This window comes from Eurypyga helias, unplaced genomic scaffold (genome assembly GCF_000690775.1).
Source record: "Eurypyga helias isolate BGI_N326 unplaced genomic scaffold, ASM69077v1 scaffold11314, whole genome shotgun sequence".
Classification (NCBI taxonomy): Eukaryota; Metazoa; Chordata; class Aves; order Eurypygiformes; family Eurypygidae; genus Eurypyga; species Eurypyga helias.
In genome coordinates this window covers 1,725-18,309 of record NW_010248238.1, presented here as the reverse complement: position 1 = coordinate 18,309, position 16,585 = coordinate 1,725, and the positions used below count along the sequence as shown (strand labels likewise).

Sequence of the window (16,585 nt, the reverse complement as noted above, 5' to 3'; positions counted from 1 at the left end):
ACTAGATGGTCTTTAAGGTCCATTCCAACCCAAACCATCCTGTGATTCTATGAATGTTAAAATGATTATCAAAGTGACTGAAGTGTGCAAGTTCTGACAAAGATGTTTATTTAAAAGCAGTCTGCTGGGGAGAATATATATACATGTACGTATCCGGAAAGTTGCCGGCTTGGTTTACCTGAGAGTGATCATTTAAGAGCATTCCCTGAATGATGATGCCAGCGGTTACTTGACCATTTTCTACTCTGCTGTCAGGGGGTGAAGGAGTCTGCAGCGCTTGCAACTTGTGTCATTCGCACTGTGGTTTTTCTCTGGTATCTTACATTCAGGTGTAATAAGGGCAGGATGTTTCCTTCCATGTGCACATGGACCATGGGAGATCCTTTGCACGGTGGAGTACTGACGCTCTTTTTCCCAGGTCAAGTTTCTAGAGCCCCTCTACATGTTGTGCTCTGGAAATGCCTCAGATTAGATTTCATGGGATGCGAGGGTGAGAAATCTTGTTTTTCTGTCCTGCTTGGACATAAGTGGGGACTTGACCTCAGGTAGATCAAACAGACAGTTTTTTTCCATGTCCAGAGCCAGAACTGGGAAAATGTCAAATCAAACAGGCGGGCCACTTGACGAATATGGAATAGCTGAGCGAGGCCTTTCTAAAAATTACAGTTTTGAGGGGAGAGAGGTCAAATCTATCCTCTGTCCTGGCAGAGAGGTAAGTGTCTATTACTGGGTTTAATAAGAAAGCATGGAATTTAGGAAAGGTGGGGAAACTTTCTTCGATGGCTGCTAGTACTCAATGTGCTGTTAGTTGAATATCCCTGAAACGGTATTATTCTCCACCTAAAATTTTAATTTTGCTTTCAATTAACAGTGGGTGACAGCAGTGACTCTGAGATGGATGCCGCTACCACAGTGCTCAATCTAAGACCCAGAGCAGGGAAGATCTTGAGAGACCAGAGGCTGAGACAGCAGAGGCCGCCGCCAGAGTTTAGGGTGGAGTGGAAGAACGAAGTTGACGGGAGCCAGGACAGACGAGGAGAACAGCAGGAGCCAAGCACCTTGCCTCAGCCATCCACTGGCTTCAGGCAGCCACTGCTGACGAGACCAAGATTTGGCACTTTGAGCCGGGAAGATTTGACTGCAGACCATGGGTCAGCCAGACCTATGCCACCGCCACGGCTAGTTAGGCAGGCGTCGCAGGGGGAAAGGCAGAGAACCAAGCCTGAGAACCAGCCGTACTGAACACAGCAAAAAGAGAACTCCTAGTGATAAACAGTATCGGATTGGGATTTTAAACTATCTGATCAGACTATGGGATCCATTAAAAAAAAAAAAGCCCGAAGCCTCAATATGGATCTAACCACTTCCATTTGGGTAAAGTCAATGCCACTAAGTAAGTGAAAAAAATACTGCAGCAATTGCAAAGCTGAAGACATTAAAAAAAAATCTCTTTTATAAGTAACTTATAGGAATGCTTTAATTATATTATTTCCACTATTAAAATAGGATGGAAATGTGCCTTATCACATCATCTTCTGTGGAACCAAGTCAGGCAGGTTCAATACCCAGTTATCTATTGAAAATCATTGTTGAAAGTCTGGTGATGAATGGGTTCTTAAAAAAATTTTGTAGCATTTCAGATTTTATTTATAATCAAATAATACTTGTTTTAACCAGAGCTTTAATATGAGTAATGCTGAAAACTGCACAATGCACCTATCATACAGACTTTGTAAGAAGAATGAATATATTCCTGAAGCCCAGTTTGTTCGAAGAGCTGTGATACAGAAAAAGAGGAAGGAGAGGAGGAAGAAGCTGAAGGAGCAGAATTACAAATACAAATATAGAAGGGAGTTGCAACAGAGACAAAAGACCTGAATAGCTTGAATTCTTTCTGAATTTTTGGCAATATGTTACCTTTGAATGGTACTGAGGATCACCAAAGGAAATCTGAATTACCGTGACTTTTCACTAACGTTGAGAAGAGCTGAGAGCACCTAGCAGGACACCAGAAGCCCTAAAAAGAGAAAACTTCAAGTAGATAAATAATGTTCTTGTTCAGAATTGCTTTTTTGCACCTTAGTTTCTTGGTTGCAGTGCAAATGCAACAGTAGAGTAGTTGCAGAGGGCTGCACGTAGACAAAGCAAGCAGTCTCCTGTCTGAGTCAGGGACCACTGAGACCCAAGAATGCTCATTCACTCACGCTTGTGACCCTGGTCAACTTGTTTTACTTTTTGTTTCCTCATCTGTAAAAGGGGAAAGATAATCTTTTCTTTGTCTGAGCTATGCACTCTGAGGAACAAAAATGTTCCGTCTCATTTTTTTGTCCAGGGAAGTAGCACAGCGGGGCCCTGGAATTGGTTAAAGTCACTGTGCACCTTAATAACATCCGTAAGAAACATGGACTTCTTCATCCGAGTGTAAATGGCTGCCATTTGAGTGCATATGGGAAGGGAGGGTGAAAATAAATGATACTTAACTGTAGCTCTCAGGAATTTCCACTTTCTGTCCCACTTAATCTGTCTTAAGTTTTGAGCTTGCGTTAGCACACACACACATTTCAGCACAACGCAGAAATCACTGTCATTCTACTTGTTACAAGATTGATAACTTTCATTGAAGAATGTACACTGTGAAATCAGAACTTTTCTTTTTCATGCACATTTCTAAATCTGTGGGCAATAAGATTAATATTTTTTTTAATTTAAGCTTGTTTTGAAAGAACTATTAAAAATCAGAATTTCCTTTTAAAATCACAGGGTAGATTTCTTTCCAAGGTTCGTGAGCGGGGTTGGTAAATGGGGATTTAAGACTTTCCTTCTTCTAACAGCTTTTCAGTAACATTTATTTCACGTATGTATTTGAAATGGCAAACCTTCCTAAACTGTTTTATTGGCACAGGTCTTTTAGTCTTTTTCCTCTGTTCCAGCTGTGGAAGCTTCTGCTGTGTGTCACATGCAAAGTCTAAGCTGCAGAGGGAAGGCTATGCAGACCCTAGAAATCGCAGTCAGATGTTCGTGGCTGTTCTCAACAAATGATTTTTGCAGAAGGCAATACTTAACTGTCCTTTAATGATCATCTCCCGTTTGGAAATAAAACTGGGTTCAAACAAAGCCACGAAGCTTTAAAAAGAAATTTGAATTTGTCTTTCAACAGGAAAATATGTTCCATCAGTGAAATTATCAATGAGTGCTCTGTCACTGCATTACTGGGATCATGTCTGGATAAGAAAGAAGCCTGGAGTTTGGATTTCAGTTTCGAAACCACGTCCTCCTTGCAGATTAGATTAGGTGATTTATATCAGGTCTGTCTGAAATCTGACCAAATAAATAAATGTGAAATGTTACACATTTGACATTTAGTTTACTCTCTGTGGAGCTTTCTCATTCATGTCCTGATAATGACCAAGCAATTGGCTTGTATCTGGGGAAAGCTGCCTCTTTTTTTCCAAATTGTCATTTTTTTATGGCACAATTTTAAATAGTGAATGTGGGTTTCAGGCACCTCACTGCATTGCTGGTTGGCCATTAGAACAGTGCATCCTCAGGTCACTGGTACTGGAAGTGGGTGCCCCATGGTACAAGCACATCCAACTGGAGGTTGTTTTAATGAAATACGGTCGGAAGCTCCTGGTGCTTCAGAGCCTGCTAGCTCGTTGTTACCTTTCCAAAGCACTCTGAGACCCAGAGCACACAAGCATCAAGGCAGATCTCCAGCGTGGTTACACTGTTAAGCAGTAGCACGAATCTCTGGGGACTCACGAGTGCTCTCTCCCTTCCTCACTCCTGCTCCTCCCATCCCTTTCAGGCTCTTCTCCACTGCTGCTGATCAGACTGTGGTCACGGCTGGGAGCTGCTTTCCTGGGTGTTCTCCTTTTCAGCAGCAATGACAGCAGCAGGTGTGTGTCCCAGCACGGCCCTTCTCATTCAGCTCTTCCTCTGCTTTGGGTCAGAGGTTTGCCTTTTCCTATCCTGTTTTATTTTTTTAATTTTCTTGAAAAGCAAAAAGTAGTTCAACAGCACTTCCTGATCTTTCTAAAAAGCCCATCTAACTGCAGCTTGCAGAGGATTTGCCTTCATGTTGCATCAAAGAGTTCGCAGGAGAGGGATTTGCCTTATAAATCTGTCCTCGAGCACCATCTGATGGGGAAAGTCATGTAGTGGCTGGGCACATGTTTCACTTTTTCTGGAAACCACATCTTCAGCAGTGACTGGGAAACTCGCCAAATCCACAGATTTTTTGTTCCCAGATGGATTCCCCAGTATACTCTGTAGTATTTTACTGACTTGTGAGGAAGCGCAATGCCCATTTGTCCAGTTTTGGTGACAGTAGGAGAATATAAGCCTGTGCATGCTGAATGAAGATTTGCCGAGAATTTCTTTCCCCCTTCAGCTGCTGAGGGGCCTATAAACTGAAAGTGAATAGGACAAGAAAGTAGGTAGAGCAAGGGCTAGGTAGCAGACAGACACCCATTATCTAAGCAGATATTTGAAAGAGAAAACGAGAATAATTTGCCCTAAGAGACAAAATTTTAAGGGCTCTCCTGCTTGGTACTGAAGTACAATGCAAGCTCCACCGAAACCAAAGGTGTTCAACAAAAGAAAATCACGCCACATAACAATTTAGAAACTTGAGAAGATCCTCTTCCACTGAAGCCACAGAGAAATCATGGGCAGAAACAAAGTTTAAAATTTGACCAAAATAACAGGCACACTGTTAGGAAGAGTTATCCTGGGGTCTCTGGGAGCAAACACCCTGCTCCATCACCTTTTTCAAGAGATGCCAAGTCCACCAATTGCAGACACCAGCAACGTTTTAAGGCTGATGCTGCAAGAAATGCTTCAGCTGGTCACCGTTTCCAAAAATGGTCTCAGTTCTGCCGACACCCCCAGCTCCTCAAGTAAAGGTGAAGGATTTTGAAACTGGCTGGAGGAATGCTTCTTGTATCACGAGAGCTCTGATCCTATAAAAATACGCTTGTGAATATGCTTAAAACATAGCATCAGCAACACACAGCCCCTGCCAGGCCAACAGCAGATTGGAGCCTCAGGCCAGGAAACAGGATGGAGGGGGTGGTGTGTCCAAGCAGGAGAAGCAGGAACTGCTTTAGGATGCAGCAGAGAGAGACAGAACTATCTGATTCAGGTGCTATTTAAATCCGGGATAGAGGAGAGGACTAACAGTCCTTTTTTTAATCCCTCATTTTAGCAGATCATGCTACAACTTGCATTTCCTAGGTGAACCTGCAGCTGTGCTTGACACAATCAAAGAGTTTCATCTCCCTCGGCTTATTTATGAGATGGCCAGCTAAATGGGGAGCCACTTAAATAGGAAAAAAAATGCACAGCAGCTTAATTCTCCTCTGAATGCGTGAAGAAACCTTAGCATTTGGGAGTTAACCAAAGCTGGGGCTGAAAATTGTCCCTCTTGGATACCCTGCTGAGAATCTTAGCCATCAGAGGAATTGTTCGTGCAGGTAGTAGACAGATCTTGTAATAGAATCACAGAATGGTTTGGGTTGGAAGGGACCTTAAAGACCATCTAGTTCCAACCTCCCATCCATGGGCAGGGACACCTTCCACTAGACCAGACGGTGGGAGATTGGGTTAGCACCGTTCCTGTCCGCACAGCACTGACGTGCTTTGGAAGCCTTTTTATCCTGGGAGATTGGACCGAATATGAAAGACTGTGACTGCAGGATGGAAAGTAATAGTTACACCAGCTGCCGTGGTGAGTCTCGCTGGATCGTGAACTGAAACGTGCTCAGGCTTATGCTCAGGATTTGTGACTTACAGCAGCACCCTAATTGCCACAGGTTTCGTTTCAGAAAGTAATTTTTTGCCACAAAGAGGAAAAAGCATTTTAAATACTCCGGTTTACTTCATTTACTTTTCATATCCAAGACCTGCTATTTATTACAAATCTGACAGAATGGAAGAGCAGTTCCTATCACGTAGCACATCTCAAAAACGGGTCTTTGATGCTAATTTACGATTAAAAATAACTAGAAATTTGGCTTCATTTCTCCTTGTAAGTTAACACAAGTTTCTCAAGACTTCCCCTTAAAACAAGCTCTACAAAATTTTTCCTATTTATGACAAAGAAGTTTCAGTTCCACTCATAATCGTTGGAGTCTCAAAGGTTCTACGAGATTCACGATCAGCTCTTTGGGAATGAGCCTTCCACACGATAGCAGTGACAGCACAGTCGGGTCTTGGGTTTTCAAATCCCAAAGTACCAGGCTATAAAACATCCCTCACCCAGGCATATTCCACGGCACCCAAAACCAAAGCGGGGGCTGGCAGCACTTGAACATAGCCAATTGCTCCCATCAGCTAGAATGCGATGGCATGACAGCGTGCCTGCAGTAACGAGAAGCCCGTTAGTAAGCAACGCTTGTCCTGTGTTGTTGCTGCATTATCTGCTCAGTAATCAACCTGTTCTGAGAAAAGTGAGAATGGCCCGGCCTCTGTGGTGGTGCTGCGGTAAGTAAATTGGGGGAAAAGAGGACAAGAAACGGAAACCTGCAGAACTGGTATTTTTATAAAGGATCTCTTCAAATGCATGCAGCATACACCAACACGGGGTGAATCTCACACTGGCTTCATCGTTTGAAAGCAACAAAATCCGTACATACCGGTTTTACAGGGACAAATTACGACATTGTATATGCAGCCTCTTCAACATCAGCTGATCGTAAAGGCCAGAAGTCACTGTTAAAAAGTGAAAATTTCAAAAGGTAAAAGAGCAATAAAACCCAACCTAGCCTACAAGCCCAAGAAAGCCACCCCAAAACTAAAGTAATTGCAAGCAAGAGAAAAATCTTAACTTGCAGTGATTTGCAGGTAGAAACGTTTATTTTCTTTAGTCCATATCCAGATCTCTGTTTTGTTAGTCCTCGGATACTGCAATTGGATTCAAGAAACTGCTGAGTAATTCAGTAAAGCCCACTAGACTGTAGCCAAAAATAGCTGCAACTGCTCCTCCCTCAGCTCAAAATGGGGGAGTCACACCTCCTCATCCCCAGGGATGTCATTTACTCATCACTCTCCAAACCTGCACAGTTACAGCAACTAAGAGGCAGCACAGGGGATCCAACCATGGTCTCCAGGCACTAGGAGCAGTAGCTGTGAGCACTCCATCGCAAAACTGGTGAGTTCTCTGCTTTCGTTTATTTCTTCTTTTTCATTTACTGTCAAGCCACTTCTTGGCTGAACCCTTGGCTCCTGTGCCTTCTATGTGAAAAGCAAGCAGACCCAAAGGAACAGCTGGGAGAAAAAGAAAACATCTGCACTTCATGTTGACTTGAACAGCTCTATTTTGTACCATAGTTTCAGCAGAGGAAGAGGGGAAAGCACACAGCAACAAAATGACAGACCCGGAATGTCACTTCCTTTTATTTCTATTCCTCAAAAAAAAAAAAAAACAACCAACAAACCACTAGGGCAATTTTCCTGTAAATGAGGCTTTACAAAGAAGAAATGTTTCTGCAGCACTTCAGAAAACATTCTGGCCTACAAGTAAAAACTTTTCTTCTGTGACATCTGTTGGAACAACCTTCCACAGATTTCTCAATCTCATCATCTAATTTCATTTTTATTTAGCATATATGAAGAACTGTTTTTCAAAATAAACTAAAAATATTTGCTGGTTGGGGAAAGCATATTTTTCACTCACAAAATCAGTGAAGTTTTGAGGGTTTTATAAGAAAAAAGCAGCATTCAGGTAGCTGTATATGTTATTATAAACTGAGTGTTATGGTGTTTACAGAATTCACCTTTAATCGATGCAACAACTTTGAAGGGTAAATGTTATCTGTTACCTTATATAACCAACAAGTACAGTAAAAACTACTAAATCTTTAATATTTATTAATTTTTTTGATGTTTTTTTCTTACCTTCATCCCTTGCTATAGTTCCAAAACAGAAGTCCCTGATTTACAGAAGGGTGGGAATAGATAGTAAAAAAAAAAAAAAAAAAGTAAAAAGAAAGAAAATAAGAAATTTAGGTGAAAATGTTTGGGGGCATTTACCAAGCAAGACAAGAAGAGGTAAGACACTTGAAAATGCCTCAATGCTCCTAGGGAGAAATGGGATGCACATCATTACAATAAGGAGCTCTGAGGATATGTACTGAAATCATAGCAGCAATGAGACACACTCGTTATGTCAATACATAAAATTAAAACAACTCAGAATTCTATACATATTCCCATAGTGCTGCCATTGGAATCACTGAGGTTTCTGCAAGAATTTAAATGATAGCAGGCACTGGAAAAGGCAAAAGAAGGGGAAAAAAAAAAAAAAGGCAAAATACCACCTATGAATCAACACAATTTACACAGATGCGTTCAAGGAGGTAACTATATCGTTTGTAACAAAAAACCCCCCAGGAATGACACATAGTTGCCTTTGTACTTTCATCAAGTAATACTAGGAAAAGCATATGGAACGTTGTCCCTGCAAAATACATTTTTCCTATGTTTCAAGTGAAATGCCAACAGTGGTGACTGGCATGTAATCCGAGCATGAACATGAAGTAGCTCAGGACTGTGCTACGACTCTCAGTACTGCCCGGAGAGTAACCTCTCATGGGTTAAACACTGCAGACAGATGAAGACTAAAATGACAACAAATAAACAGCTTTTCTCTTGTCACTGAAATGTCACTTATGCCTCCAGAAGTGAGAGGGAGTGCATTAATCAAGATCCATGAACTACGGCTAGTTGCTCCAGAGCAACTTTAACAGTCATTCAAAAGAATTAAGAAGCAAATTTATTCTTAAAATGAGGGTAGAAAAATTGCACAGGAAATATTAACAAATAATTTATGACAAAGTTGCTCAGTAAAAGTTATTACTTAACAGAAACCAGCAGTTCAAGTTCAATAAAGCTTACATTCAGTCTCCGTTTCAGTCTGAATGGCCCCATATTATTCTAAAATTATCCTTTATAGGCCTTCTAATAGGTCAAGTTAGCATATCCCCAATGCTGTAACCTGGGAAAGGACCAGGAATCGGCAGGGGTTGGATGGCTACCCCAAGGTGCTTAATTATGTTGCGCAGCAAGTTTTGTAGACAAAGTGTGCTTAGCAAAATCACATCAGCAGACACCCTGTTAATTAAGCTACTGTCACAGCAGACAAATGGCAGCAGACCACAGCATAAGAAATTAAGGCTAATGAGCTATACGGGAAATTTTCCTTCTGATTAAATAACAAAAGTTCACCTCTGGTTAAATAAGAAGAATTGATTTCTGTCTTTTAACAATCTGTCAAACACTGTTTCAAACACGAGCTATAAGCAGGATGTATTTCACGTTATTCTTCTTTCCTTCCAAAAACGTTAAAAAATCCATTAAAAAATCCCAGCCAGTACAATACAGCAACACCTGCCCCTCTCACAAGCATTCCAGTGGTATCAGTTAGAGTAACATTTGGCTAGAGTGAACGTCCCTGCAGCAGAAACATTTATATGTACTTGCCTCCACATGAACATAACATGCCCTCTTAAAAGATCCTGTTACTACTGTACAAGTCAGGCAGGTGTCAGCATCACCCCAGGTCGATTCACTTTGCCCCTCCTGTAAGAGACATCTGCGCAATCCAAATTGACAGCTAATGCTTTTTTAACTTAACGTTTCCGTGGCTGCAGTATTTTTGTTTGTTGGCGTTCATGATCAGAATAGCTACTAAAGCTAGTCCAACCCCTAAGCTTGGAGGGCCACAAGGACTGAACTCCTGAGCAATTCCAGAAAGAAGCGGGGCAACGATACGTCCCACTGATGTCACAGACTGTCCAACACCCAGCAGGGTACCGCTGGCCTCATTCCCACCAATGGTCAATTCAAGGTCAATGATACAAGTACGACCTATAGTAGTTGAAAAGGCTAAGAACGTGGAAGACAAAATGACCATCCATATGCTCGGCGCTGACGCAAACAGGAAAATCAACACACAGGTCAGAGTGCTGGAGTGCAACAAGATTCTGTAAGTGTTGTGCTGATAGAGTCTTGTTATTGGTCCGAGCAGACAACCAGCCAGGACTCCAAGCGCGCTGCTATAGCTCATCAGGTATCCAGCGAACAGAGGTTTCACCCCGAATCTCTCCTCCAAGGCCAGACTAAAATTACTGTAGTACAGCAGTATAGCAACAGACATCAGCAACCGCACTAAAAATATATCCCACAGGTCAGAGCACGCAATTCCTTTAATCCTCTTCAGCACTGTTGCAACTTGGCTCCACGAAGACTGGAAAAGACTACCGCTTGCCATGGCTCCGTTAGCTGCCGAGTTCAGACGTGGGACACAATTTGCTTTTGCTGAGAAACTGTCTGTTCCTTTCTTGCCTTGCTGATGTTCCCTATTGCCGGTGGTTTCTTCACTCCAAGGTAACATCCAGACAAGACCTATACAGATCAAGAAATTAGTTGATTGCTTTCAATTAACTTTATGTGGAAGACATTAGTCTGACTGTAACAGTTTACTTAATGTAAAGATCAAAATTCAAAAAAGGACTTTTTGAACCATCTTTTCACTTAAAAAATGTACAAAGATTAAGTCTAGTGTTATTCACAGTATCAGTTCAGTTTTAAATATGCTGAAAGCACGGAAGGAAAACACTGAGGTGACAACAGTCACAACATATAAGCAAATCTAAAGGCTAAAGCCAAAATTTCTAGCCTTCATCTTAGGGCACATGTAAATTTCCCATGCCTGTGTATGAATGCTAAAGGGGTATGTGTATATATATTTTACAAAGTAGAAGCATCTGGAGGTTAACTGTTTCAAAATTCCTGCCCTTCCACACTGGTTCAAATTGAAAGGGTAGCATCAGTGTACAGGACACGTATGCCACAGAACAGACCACGTATGTATGATGAACAGACCATGAATTCAAGGTACTACAAACGGCATAAAGACACAGAAGTGAGGAACGAAGGGACTTGAGATGTAACATATGACACACCACTTACCAGCATTCAGAAGGAAGATAGAGGCACAGATGAAAGACGTTTGATAAAAGCCATCTTCCAACTCTGTAAGGTAGCCACCAACGACAGGCCCCAGAATGAAGCCCACACTAGAGGCTGCGTTGAAGCGCCCCATCACTAAAGGGCGGTCTCTCTCAGAAACCAAGTCAGAAAGCAGGGCTTTAGAGATGGAGAGCGTGTGTTTGAAAATACCTGCAACATAACATGAAGAAAATAATAAACAGGCATTGCTCGGTCCGTAAGATTTAAGATGACAGAAGCTATCTGAAATATCCATGTTCAAAATCTATTTTTAAGATTCCATAAACCACAAATTCTTCAGTGCTGGGAGTCATGCAGCATGCTGGGCCATGACCATGTCTTGGCTGTTCAAAGACTTGGACTTAGGAATCAAAATTGTTCCCCCATCTGTGGAGGAGTGCTCCCGCAGTACTGCTGAGAAAAGAAGTAACTTATCTGAGCACTGGAGCACACCAGGAATAAAACAGTTCCTAAAACGGGAAACTTCAGGAATGGCTTGTCTGTTTACGAGCACAGCTCTGTACCAACTTTGCCGAGTATGGAGATTTCCAGGACTGTAACATACCAAATTCATATGGGAGACTGGCGGGTGGCAGAAGAAGAGCACAGAAGGGTAAGCACGCTGCAGGAATACTAATAATGCAATCTTTTATGCTCCTTCCCTCTGACCAGGGCAAGGCTGGCACAAGGAATGGCTTGTCTGTTTACGAGCACAGCTCTGTACCAACTTTGCCGAGTATGGAGATTTCCAGGACTGTAACATACCAAATTCATATGGGAGACTGGCGGGTGGCAGAAGAAGAGCACAGAAGGGTAAGCACGCTGCAGGAATACTAATAATGCAATCTTTTATGCTCCTTCCCTCTGACCAGGGCAAGGCTGGCACACTCACAGTGCTGTTAGCATTATAAACTCTACTAAAAAACCAAATATCAACCAAATAATTCATAAGCAAATTGTCTGTAAATTAAGAAACATTACAAACAGTTCCTAAATCAAGACTATGGCCCATAAAAACGCCCTTTAGTAGATGAGTTCATGGTCATAGCAATGCTTGCTGTATCAGAATATATTACAAAAGGTGTTCAGCTATTAGGATTTCCAGCAGTGATCTGGCATATTGTCTATCTGTTACGACTGGGGTGGGATGACCCTGGCTGGAGGCCCAGTGCCCACCAAAGCTGCTCTGTCACTGCCCTCCTCAGCTGGGCAGGGGAGAGAAAACATAATGAAAGGCTGGTGGGTCGAGACAAGGGCAGGGAGGGATCACTCAGCAGTTACCATCATGGGCAAAACAGACTCAGTTTGAGTAAAAAAATCCATCTAATTTGTTACCAATGAAATTGGAGTAGGATAATAACAAATAAAAGCTAGATCTTCAAACACACCTTCCCCCGGCCCTCCCTTCTTCCTAGGCTCAGCTTTGCTCCCCATTTCTCTACCTCCTCCCCATTAGCAGCACAGGGGGACAGGGAATGGGGGTTGTGGTCGGTCCATCCCACATTGTCTCTACTGCTCCTTCCTCCTCAGAGGGAGGGGGAAGACTCCTCACACTCTGTCCCTGCTCCAGCATGGGGTCCCTTCCACAGGAAACAGACCTCCTTCAACCTCTCCAGAGTGGGTCCTTCCCACGGGCTGCAGTTCTTCACCAACTGCTGCAGTGTGGGTCCCCCCCATAGGGTGCAGTCCTTCAGGAGCAGCCTGCTCCAGCATGGGCTTCCCACGGGGCCGCAGCCTCCTTTAAGCATCCCCCTGCTCTAGTGTGGGGCCCTCCCTGGGCTGCAGGTGGGTCTCTGCTTTCCCGTGACCCTCCATGGGCAGGTGCAGACTGTGGTGAGGCAGGGCCCAGCTGGCCTCACCATGGTCTGCACCAAGCGCTGCGGGGGACTCTCTGCCTCAGCGCTTGGAGCCCCTCCTCCCCCTCCTTCTCCACTGACCTGGGTATCTGCAGGGTTGTTCCTCTCATATCTCCTTATTCCTCTCTCCAGCTGCAGTTGCACAGGGTTTTTTCTCCCTTTTTAAACACACTATCCCAGAGGTGCTACCACCATTGCTGATAGGCTCGGCCTTGGCCAGTGGCGGGTCCATCTTGGAACTGGCTGGCATTGGCTCCATTGGACATAGGGGAGGCTTCTCGCAGGTTCTCACAGTAGTGACCCCTCTAACCTCGCCAGTACCAAAACCTTGCCACACAAACCCAGTACAATGACTAACCTTACAATAGCCTCTTTCAAGGAATTGCTGCACTCTACTCTCATAAAATTCATCCACTCAACATGGCATAAAAGTTGTGACTGGTTTTGAGTATTCATTTCAAATTATTTTCATAAAAACGTCACGAGAATGTTCAATTAGTAAAGATTTTTCCATTATTAGGGTTCAGTTGGTGCTGCTGGATGATGCTGCTACACAGCCATCCACATACTGTGATTTCTTTATTAGTAATTTTCAAGCCAAATCTACAGAGAATTTAAACTACAGAACGCCAAGCATTTACTCACCTACAGGCACTCTAGAAATGGCAAACAGCAACACAGTGGTGGACGTTCCAAGAAGAAAGTAACCAAGTGCACTGAGAAGAATACAAGAAAGCAGGGAATACCGTCTTCCTACTATATCGCTCCAGCAGCCCTTTCATAAAGCAGGAAATTAAGATTAGCCTTTTATAACATTTGACTTCGTACAGTGAACAATCAGTACTTCTACATTAAACTGAGAAAAGAGACCAAAGTAGTGTCAAGGAAACCTTAATAAGCTTATTACACAACATTCCTAAGTGCTCAAAATCTCGAAGTGATGAGCAGAGTTCTGCTCTGCCGGCAGTGCACCTGCAGAAACTCATTCCGTTTAATGTCACGCCTACAGCTTTCTTTAAAATAACTTATTTATTTTAAAAATACAATCCTGCAATGAACACCATGAAATATTAGTAGTAGGGGCCCACTGAAAATGTTCCCACAAATGCCCAGAAATGTTTTTTAGCAACAATGCTGTGTACTAGACACTTGAGCATCCGAAAAGGAATGCTTTTAGCTGTGAGTTTGTCATCTGAGTGCAGAAAAGTAGGAAGTATTTATGAGAAGAGCAAACAGTAAATTTGCCTGTAGCATGCTTATAAATCAGCTTGATTCCAAACAGGAAGATTTTTAAGAAAGTAGGGAATAGTCTTACAGTCCAAAGAAAATGCCGCAAAATTACAGAAGCAAATTATCCCAGGTGGCCTGCATAATAAACCCTGCAACAGTTTTTTTCATTAGATGCTTAAAATATGCTCTCTTGAAAGCTAGGAGGTGGCAGGGTAATATTAAAGGTGCTCCTGACTAAATATAGGGATCTAAGGTATTGATATGTAAAGCATACATTCAAGAGGTTCAGCCTCGATGTTTAGTCCTTGCACTTTTGTTTATATTAGGATGTAAAAAAAACCCCAAATCTAATAGAAAACAAAACCAAAGCTCAAAGGCGTAATGCATGAATTTAGGCCATATGGCAAATTACAGGGCACCACTCATTAAACAGTGAAAGCAAACGGGCTTCTAAAGAGCTGACTCGTGAGACTGCTTTCTGGACAGGCAACTGCATTGAAGACAACGGTTTTCCTAGCACCAGCACTGAGGAGAACCCCATGTGAGTGAGACGTGCTCAGTAAGATATGACCGAGCCCAAATCTGGGTTCTCGTTTTTGTCTAAAGACTATATTCTCTTTTGTTCTGAAAAATTTGATAATTGCCCATAAATGAAACAAACATTTTCCACACAAACTAAAAACTGGATCCACCAATCAAAAATACTTATACAAACACTACAAACATTTTAAAAATTTCAAGAGACACTATTATTAACCTCATCCTTTTTTTCCTCTAAAATCCATAGAAATAACAAGATACTCAGGAATCCAGTGTCAGAACTCACCACAAATGTGCTGGAAAATAGTTGCATTATACCATAGAGAGATCCTAAAACAAACAAATAAAATACCAATGTTAAAAATTAAACTGCAATCTTTTTTTATTTAAATGAAAACTGCACAATGAGGAAAATGAGGAAACCTGAGAGAAACTCTGGGAATAATTTTCTAGAAGAATTGGAAGAAGGAGCAGGAAAAATCAAGGGTGGAGTTGAGTACATAACCAAGGAAATAGTTTCTGCTGAAAACCTGTACAACGATGTAATAAAGGATGTTGGTTTGTACGATGTATTAAATATTCGCAATTATAATGCCAATTATAAGTTGGCAGAATCTCTCAGAATCAGGCAGAAAACTCTCAGAATCAGGAGAGAATTTCATTACTGGAAGGAACTAATTACTTTCCACTTGGCACATCAACGTGTTACAAGGCCCCACAGAAGCCCTGACAAAACCACAGACCCTACTCTCATTTCAGAGGCTGTTTAGCAGCACTTAGTAACAGAAGAGAAGCAGCAAAGGGGAAGCAGAGAAAAACATCTGCCAGCCTCTTTTATTTATAAGAATACATCTCAAACCCCAGTTTCTTTTAAAAGTAAAAGTCAAAGCAGACTGTTGAAAACATATTTTTGATGAATTGCTGCTTACAAGGATACTCTGACAACTCAGAGCAGAACCAGAATTATTTCATGAAAAGTGCTAAATTCCATTCAAAACAAAAAATCAAGGTGATAAAAAAATGAAGACAAGAGCCCATGTCAACCATACGCAGCTGAAGAATATCCCACTTGTATTGTTACAAACCATAAACAGTACCATATGATATAAATCAGAACTTTAGAACCATGGAACTTCATCTTACCACTTCATCTTTAAAATAAAATTCCAAAACCTTCAGAATTTACTTGTAAACACTCTTAAAGACAGTAAGTAATTTGCCAAAAGACAGCTGCAAGGAATTTAACCAAACTGGGAGCAATCACAGACTTTGGAAAGCTCAGGAGAACCAGCTGCAAAAATAGTTTGCAAAGCCTGTAAATAACAATACAACTAAAAGCAACACCTCTAGCTCCCAAATTTGCTGAGCTGTGAATTTCTGGGTGTTGGAAAAGCATCTGTACAAGCATTACTACAAGACTTCCTTGTTCCTTCCAAGACTGCTCTTTCCCAAGCACCTGTTTATGCAAGTTTGGTCAGGTGTCTGTGTCTAACACAGTAGGGCTGCCCTTACAGTTTTCCTTGGAAATTGGCCTTACTTTTTATTATGCTACTAGCAAGGAAGAATTACATTACAATGTCCAATTTGCAGTAAGGCAAAATCCTGTTCACATTATCTTATTCTTTGGTAAATCAGTCAAGTACTGCAACTCACCTATTATTCCAGCAACTGTATGACTTGCTCCTAGAGATTTGATATGAAGGCTCATTAATGGAACAACCATGCTCACACCAAATAAATCCTGGAAAGAAGGCAGGAAAAATTTTAATAATTGATCACCTTTACCAAGATGATGGCAGCCTGGCTTAATAACACTCAATATTAAATAATAGTAACTTCCAGATCAATATAAGAGTAAAAGACACAGGAAAGTTTTTCACAGCCAATGTGGTGTGTTGTAACCTCTACAATGCATCCAGTATGATGTAAAAAATTACAAAACCACA

The 16,585-nt window shown here is 41.9% G+C and overlaps 2 protein-coding genes across 2 annotated transcripts in view; one reads left to right on the top strand and one right to left on the bottom strand.

Moving 5' to 3' along the window:
* Positions 1-1,447, top strand: part of LOC104509148 (sodium/hydrogen exchanger 2-like) — a gene marked incomplete at its 5' end in the record, with an annotated part of 13,192 nt that extends 11,745 nt beyond the window's left edge. The window contains one exon of the mRNA XM_010150990.1: positions 872-1,447. Coding sequence (XP_010149292.1) covers positions 872-1,242 — 371 coding nt within the window. The remainder of the gene's footprint in view (positions 1-871) is intronic.
* An 8,169-nt stretch (positions 1,448-9,616) lies between these two features.
* On the bottom strand, positions 9,617-16,381 carry MFSD9 (major facilitator superfamily domain containing 9). The gene is made up of 5 exons (XM_010150991.1): positions 16,293-16,381; positions 14,926-14,969; positions 13,515-13,644; positions 10,975-11,184; positions 9,617-10,407 (listed from the first exon to the last, which is right to left on the bottom strand). Exons 1-5 carry the CDS (start codon positions 16,360-16,362, stop codon positions 9,617-9,619), a joined length of 1,245 nt encoding a protein of 414 aa, XP_010149293.1. The 5' UTR covers positions 16,363-16,381.
* Positions 16,382-16,585: the final 204 nt, after the last annotated feature.

Excerpts from the sequence above, each read along its gene's own strand:
- MFSD9 (XM_010150991.1), bottom strand. The coding sequence starts at position 16,362 with ATGGTTGTTCCATTAATGAGCCTTCATATCAAATCTCTAGGAGCAAGT. Across the intron at positions 13,645-14,925 it reads TATTTTCCAGCACATTTGTG|GGCTGCTGGAGCGATATAGT; the intron begins GTGAGTTCTGAC and ends GCTTTATGAAAG. Across the intron at positions 10,408-10,974 it reads TATCTTCCTTCTGAATGCTG|GTCTTGTCTGGATGTTACCT; the intron begins GTAAGTGGTGTG and ends TGATCTGTATAG.